The sequence below is a fragment of the Pavona decussata genome, unplaced genomic scaffold, assembly GCF_977016875.1.
Source record: "Pavona decussata unplaced genomic scaffold, jaPavDecu1.1 SCAFFOLD_386, whole genome shotgun sequence".
In the NCBI taxonomy this organism is placed as follows: domain Eukaryota; kingdom Metazoa; phylum Cnidaria; class Anthozoa; order Scleractinia; family Agariciidae; genus Pavona; species Pavona decussata.
The window spans coordinates 2,252,488-2,259,972 of record NW_028145758.1 but is presented as its reverse complement, the minus strand read 5'-3'; the positions used below and the strand labels follow the sequence as shown (position 1 = coordinate 2,259,972).

The 7,485-nt window shown below is 41.7% G+C and overlaps 2 protein-coding genes across 2 annotated transcripts in view; both read left to right on the top strand.

Moving 5' to 3' along the window:
* Nucleotides 1-251: 251 nt before the first annotated feature.
* Nucleotides 252-7,485, top strand: part of LOC146451625 (uncharacterized) — a 12,595-nt gene continuing 5,361 nt past the window's right edge. The window contains exon 1 of the mRNA XM_085098767.1: nucleotides 252-1,200. Within this exon, the coding sequence (XP_084954893.1) occupies nucleotides 352-1,200 (849 nt within the window). The 5' untranslated portion in view covers nucleotides 252-351. The remainder of the gene's footprint in view (nucleotides 1,201-7,485) is intronic.
* On the top strand, nucleotides 4,379-5,726 carry LOC146451626 (uncharacterized). Its single transcript, XM_085099002.1, has one exon. It carries the CDS (start codon nucleotides 4,569-4,571, stop codon nucleotides 5,382-5,384), a length of 816 nt encoding a protein of 271 aa, XP_084955128.1. The 5' UTR covers nucleotides 4,379-4,568; the 3' UTR covers nucleotides 5,385-5,726.

The following is a 7,485-nucleotide window of genomic DNA, read 5'->3' as shown; positions in this document are numbered from 1 at the left end:
GCTCGACAGGGGGGGATCCAGGAAATCCAAAATGAGGGGGCCGAGAGCACCCCCCACCGCCTCTTTACCCTGCTAATTTTGTCCCAGTCCCGCGTTTCTCAAAGCTGACTATCGTAATAGCCTGGGAACAAGATAAAATCTAGATGGTTAGACTGTGACTCAGCTACTGTGGACGTCATTCGCGTGACGTTTAGAAATACGATCTCTGGTTTCCCTGTTCATGACGTCATGGATATTCTGGGAATTCAGGGAAATAAACCGGAGTGTCTCGTGATCAGTTTAGACCCGATCGGTCGAGCGACTCGAGCAAGAGAGAGGTTGATTATCAAAGAATCCAGAACGAAAAGCGGAATGGCTACAGTTTCTATGCTTCAAGTTTTGGGGTTTATGCTCGTTTCTTGCTCGCTGGTTTCTGTAGGCAATGGATGGTGTAATCGATACTCGAGTTCTAGTTGCGACTTTAATCAGGTCTGCTGCCACCATCAGTGTATTACAGGATGGGACTGTAACAATCAAAGCTGCTTGACTGATTCCGATTGTTCGAACTACGAAACTTGCTGTAGCAGCCGATGTATTCCAGGATCGAACTGTTACGATCAAAACTGCGGCACTGATTACGATTGTTCGAGCGGCGAAACTTGCTGTAGCAGGCGGTGTATTACAGGATCGAACTGTTACAATCAATACTGCCAGACTTTATCCGATTGTTCGAGCGGCGAAATTTGCTGTAGAAGCCATTGTAAAAGTGGCTATACCTGTGTTGGGTTATTTTGCATATCAAGCCCAGATTGTAGTGCCTTCGAGTATTGTTGCGACGGAATCTGTAAGGATAACTATTGCGATTATCCCATTCCTATAATTATTGGCTCAGTAGGTGGTGCGCTCATCCTGTTTTGTTTCATTGGCATGTGCATTTTCTTCACTTGCCGAACACGCCGAGGCACAGTTCGTCCCGGCAGAGATATTGTAGGAGGAAGGGTTACAAGCGTTACCACCACGAGACACATAGCGCAGGCCAATCCACCCTATACTGGTCAGGTGCCACCGCCATACCAACAATGCTTCTCACACTACCCCCCACCTCAGTATCAACAGCATCAAATAGCTGCTCCCCCACCATACAACCCTGGAGTAACAAGTCCAACTCAACCACCTCCCCCGTACAATCCAGTGTACGCCCCTCAAAATACATATGGTGCAGTATAACCTGATTCATCCTTGCCTTTCCATAAGTAACATCACAGCGCAAGCTTGGTGCATGTGACAGTGAATTTTAAACAGGACAGGAAATTGTTACTTTCGAAACAAGAAATGGCTGATTCTGTTACCTTGTAAATCATGTACCAAGACAAAATTATGATTTTCATAACTGGAGTACCCGCAAAACAACAGAGAAGTTTTAATTTGTTTTAACATGTGCATTAATTATAAATTATAGCTAAACATGTACAACAGCCGAGACAAAAATTAAAAATAAATTCTACTCACTTAAATTTCTTCTTAGCTTCTGCATCTTCCGATAATCGGTAGAGACTAAAACAGTTTGGAGAGTGTTTAGGGTTATAAAGAATAGCTTCAAAACGATAAGATGTGATACGGTACAACCGTAAACTCTCAGAGCCATTAACTTTCTCTTCCAAAACCGCGGCGAGATCATAGTGTGAAGAAACTGTTTCTTCTACACGGGAGCCTCGGGACACCCACACAAACTGTGTGACCGTTTGTATTTTGAATTTATAGAGGAAATGTATTAGCCTCCCACGCAGTCGTTTTTAGGGGACTCGTATTACCTCCTCTTGGGGAGGAGGTAATACGAGTCCCCTAAAAACGACTGCGCGGGAGGCTAGAAATGTATGGGAATGTCGAAAATCCTCGTATTATCGTACTAGATTACGGTAAATAATAATAATAATAATAATAATAATAATAATAATAATAATAATTTATTCACTTATATTGCGCATTTTCCATGACAGGATGATCAAATGCGCATTACAATAATTACAAAAGCACAATATGTATCACAGGCATCCCAAGCTCACGTTTAGAGAAGCGAAAAAATTATCTATTTATTCATAAATGCGTCACGGCTGTGTGAGTTGGAACGTGAACTTTCATCTTACGCGGTGTTAGGTTACATGATAACCGTTGAGAATTTGAGCGCCTTATAAGACGTTGTATGGGGAATAAAATATCGTTCATTTAGAAATACTTTAAAATATCCTCATTTTTTACGTAAGATAATTAAAAAAAACTCACCTCTTTTGTGTCCGTTGTGCTTTTTCGTTATTTTCGCCGTTTTTGGGCTTTTATGCCACCACTGTTCAGTCCCCTTCATAAGGGGAGAACAGTGGTGGCATAAAAAGCCCAAAAACGGCGAAAATAAAAAATGATAGTCTTTGGGGTCAATTGGCAATTGGCGATAAGCGAGTTGAAGTAACAACCCCACCCTTTGGATAAAATGAATTCGCATAATCGATCAATTCCGGGAAGACGAAGTTTGAAGGGAGAATCAAGATATGTGGTCGAAGGAATGCCACTGTTCACGGAAGAAAATGGTGGATAGCTGAGATCCATGACCACTCGGCGTTTAGAAGAACCGCGTTTTGGGACGGTTTGAAGTGGAGAGCACAGTACGAGAGGTTGGCGCAGCGGGTTGTCCGAGAAAGGACCGGCAATTGCATCAAAGGACAATTCGGTCTCGATGTAATGTCGTACATGATCCGCGAAAGCCAACGCTGAGAGATGATTACGAAGTGTGGAATGTGGCAACTGAGTGGAGCAATAGTTGATAGGCCAACCATACTTCAAAAATTGTTGCTGCAGTGATCCTGGCTCTTTATAACGTTAAAATCATTATTTTTGTACTTAAATCATGACAAATTATACAAGATCACCATCTCTCGCAATGTATCATTGTTATTGTCAATATCGTGTTATTTCTGTTATTGTGTCCTTCCAGAAAATGTCACTACCTCCCCCATAAAAGTGCTTTACTCAAAGATCTCCCCCAGTCCCCATCCCTCTGGAAACTCCAATTAAGCTTAATTTTATAGCTGATGGAATTACGTTGTCTAAATAAAGTTATCGTATCATATCGTAAACTTTCCTTTACATTTTTTGGCCTTTGGCACCCCCTCTCCAACTTACGAATTTGGGGAGGGACACTGGGGAGGGGATATGGATTTTTTTTCTGGAAGTACTCCTGTATTGAGGTGGCACCCGTTTACACCGTGTACGCGTGTTGAGTATTTCAATATCGACGTTTAAATAAGCCTTGCAAAAAAAGAAAAAAAACAAAGTAACTGACCTTGTAAGGACCACTGAAAAAGAGAAACAGAATAAACGTTTTGGGCTGGAACCAAAACTGTGCACAATCATATTTCTTATTGATAAAAAAAAACTGGCGATTTCATTTTCTAATTGTATAATAAATTATTGGTTCAAACTAAATTTACAACAAAGTGTCATGCTGTTATGCTATCCACTACAATTTCTCAACAGCTCTCCGCTTTCAAAAACGATACTCTACAATTTTGAGAGGGATTATTCCGGTGCTTGCAAGGAATTAAGAAAAGCGTGATGACCCCATTTGGGGAAATAAGAAAACCCTTTGAGAGAATAATCTGGACCCATTTGGGGATTACTGAGCCCCGTTTGGGGGATTGCAAATCAATCCCGTTAGTAAACCCTATTTGGGAAAGACTGGTGGTTGGGTTGGTAAATTTAGAAAAGAAACCGCATAATAGGGTAAGACCAGACTGATTCCGATCCAGTTTGATGTAAGATTCCTGACGTAATTTCAAAAGAGATTGACATTCAAGGAATGCATCTTCCTATCTAGTTAAGGCCGGAGTCGTTCATTTCACACAATCAGTTATCTCAAAGCATTTGGGTTTCTTATTAGTGACAAAAATTCTGAGCTGCAATTTGAAAACAATTCAGTTGTCTTAGCTTATTATCTCGACTGCAAACCAATTGTCAGCAACTTCAGGAGTGTTTCCTCCACGAATTTAATAATCGCAGTAGGCTCTGCATTAACATGTAATTTCCCCAACTCAATTTATAAAACTGCTAGCAGAACGTTTTCTTTCTTTTACTTATACTGATATGAAAACATACCCAGCTCGGCAGGGGCGGATCCAGAAAATCCTTCCCCCCCCCCCCCCCCACTCCCCTCCTTACCCCGCTAATTTCGTCCAGGGCGCGCGTTTCTCAAAGCTAGCTCCCGGAAAACTCAAAATGTTTTTGTTTTCAAAATTTATCAAGAACTGATTGATTTTTCTTCTTGCAATGACTTTTTTGTGCATGTAAAATAGTTTTTCGAGACCGAAATCTTTTCGTAAGAAAAGCGCGCGCCTGCTCGGTATTTTACGGTATTTCGACTGGCCAAAATGAAGTAATCATGGACCGTAAGAACATAGAGTGACGTGTTACCTTATCGTAGTAGCCTGGGAACAGGATAAAACCTAAATGGTTAGACTGTGAGGACTGTGACTCAGCTACTGTGGACGTTATTCGCGTGACGTTTAGAAAAACGATCTCTGGTTCCCCTGTTCATTGACGTCATGGATATTCTGGGAATTCAGGGAAATAAACCAGAGTGTCTCGTGATCAGTGTTGTGATCAGTTTAGACCCGATCGGTCGACCGACTCGAGCAAGAGACAGGTTGATTATCAAAGAATCCGGAACGAAAAGCGGAATGGCTACAGTTTCTACGCTTCAAGTATTGGGGTTAATGCTTGTTGCTTGCTCGCTGTTTGTTGTAGGCAATGGATGGTGTACTCGATACTCGAGTTCTTGCGACTCAAATGAGGTCTGCTGCCACCAACAGTGTATCATAGGATCGGGCTGTTACAATCAAAACTGCCAGACTGATTCCGATTGTTCGAGCGGCGAAACTTGCTGTAACAGCCATTGTAAAAGTAGCCATAGCTGTGTTGGGTTTTCTTGCAGATCAAGCTCAGATTGTAGCGACTTCGAGTATTGTTGCGACGGAATCTGTAAGGATAACTATTGCGATTATCCCATTCCTATAATTATTGGAGTATCTTGTACGCTCACCCTGCTTTGTTTGATTGGCATGTGCGTTTTCTTCGCTTGCCGAAGACGCCGAAACATAGTTCATCCCGGCAGAGTTATAGTAGGAGGAAGGGTTACAAGCGTTACCACCACGAGACACATAGCGCAGGCCAATCCACCCTATACTGGTCAGGTGCCACCGCCATACCAACAAGGCTACTCGCACTACCCCCCACCTCAGTATCAACAGCATCAAACAGCTGCTCCCCTACCATACAACCCTGGAGTAACAAGTCCAAGTCAACCACCTCCCCCGTACAATCCAGTGTACGCCCCCCAAAAAACATATGGTGCAGTATAAACTGATTCATCCTTGCCTTCCCATAAGTAACATCACAGCGCAAGCTTGGTGTGACAGTGAATTATATGAAACAGGACGGGAAATTGTATCTTTTATAATGAGGTCATGCGAACTAACTTTAAAACAAGACTGAACAAGAAATGGCTGATTCTATTACCTTGTAAATCATGAACCAAGACAAAATTGTGATTTTTATAACTGCAGAGTACCCACAAAACAACAGAAAAGTCTTAATTTGTCTTTTACATGTGCATTAATTATTAATTATGATAGCTGTTTAATTAGTTAAACATGTACAACAGCCGCGAAAAAAATTAAAATAAATTCTACTCACTTACATTTCTTCCTAGCTTCTGCTTCTTCCCGCAATCGGTAGAGACTAAAACAGTTTGGAGAGTGTTTAGGGTTATAAACAATAGCTTTAAAACGATAAGATGTGATGCGGTACAACCGTTAACTCTCAGAACCATCAACTTTCTCTTTAAAATCCGTGGCGAGATCATAATGTGAAGAAACTGTTTCTTCGACACGGGAGCTTGACGTTGTGGTTCCCATGGTTTGATGAGAAAAACTAAAGCTGAAGACTTGTAAAAGAAGACACAAATGCGGTATGAGCCAGTGCCGGAATTTCTGCGCCATGAAAATCGTAGAGGTAAACGTCAGCAGAAAACTTGGATTGTGTGAAAATGTAACTGACGGGCCTTTGTCGTTCGTTGACATATCTTTGCTGAAGATCTCAAGCCAAAAGGGCAACGAAAGTCAAAATACAGATGATTGTCAAAGTTAAAATTAAAAATGATAGTCTTTGGGGTCAATTGGCAATTGGCGATAAGCGAGTTGAAGTAACAACCCCGCCCTTTGGATAAAATGAATTCGCATAATCGATCAATTCCGGGAAGACGAAGTTTGAAGGGAGAATCAAGATATGTGGTCGAAGGAATGCCACTGTTCACGGAAGAAAATGGTGGATAGCTGAGATCCATGACCACTCGGCGTTTAGAAGAACCGCGTTTTGGGACGGTTTGAAGTGGAGAACACAGTACGAGAGGTTGGCGCAGCGGGTTGTCCGAGAAAGGACCGGCAATTGCATCAAAGGACAATTCGGTCTCGATGTAATGTCGTACATGATCCGCGAAAGCCAACGCTGAGAGATGATTACGAAGTGTGGAATGCGGCAACTGAGTGGAGCAATAGTTGATAGGCCAACCATACTTCAAAAATTCCAAAAAAGAATTTGGTGATCTTGCATTCCCAGTGGCGAGCTCCCAGACAAAGGAATAAAACCTTTGTGACATCAAGGTCTGCTAAATTTTCATTGCTATTATGTGAATCTTTTAAAATTTTAATCATATTTGTGAAGCACAATTGGAAGCTTTACATCATTTTAGGTGGCACTGGAATTTTTTTCATCAATATTTCTTAGGGGCCATTGTTGTTGCTGCAGTGATCCTGGCTCTTTATAATGTTAAAATCATTATTTTTGTACTTAAATCATGACAAATTATACAAGATCACCATCTCTTACAATGTATCATTGTTATTGTCAATATCGTATTATTTTTTTTATTGTGTCCTTCCATTCTCGTCCCCAGAGCCCCAACGTTTTTTTTTTTCTAATTATTAAACGAGTGGCTCTGGGTCCATCCAAAAATATCTTTTTTTTCATTGGCTGTCGAAAACCTGATGCGCTATAAGGTGAAAAATGCTACGCTTCTGCGCATTTGTCTTTACTTCCTAATTATGAGCAGTACTGAGCAATAATAATACTGAGCAAGCGCAATGATAATTTATCGCAATGAGCGTGCGCTACCGGATGTCGTGAAATTTACGACATCCGGTAACGGCTGTTACCAGGGCCTATGATCCAACCGCTGACAAGAAGATCGTAGGCTCTGGGAACGAGGATGGTGTCCTTCCAGAAAATGTCACCACCTCCCCCATGAAAGTGCTTTACTCTAAGATCTCCCCCAGTCCCCATCCCTCTGGAAACTCCAATTAAGCTTAATTTTGTAGCTGATGGAATTACGGTGTCTAAATAAAGTTATCGTATCATATCGTAAACTTTCCTTTGCGTTTTTTGGCCTTTGGCACCCCCCCCCCC

Coding starts and splice junctions, on each gene's coding strand:
- LOC146451626 (XM_085099002.1), top strand. CDS start 4,569: ATGGATATTCTGGGAATTCAGGGAAATAAACCAGAGTGTCTCGTGATC.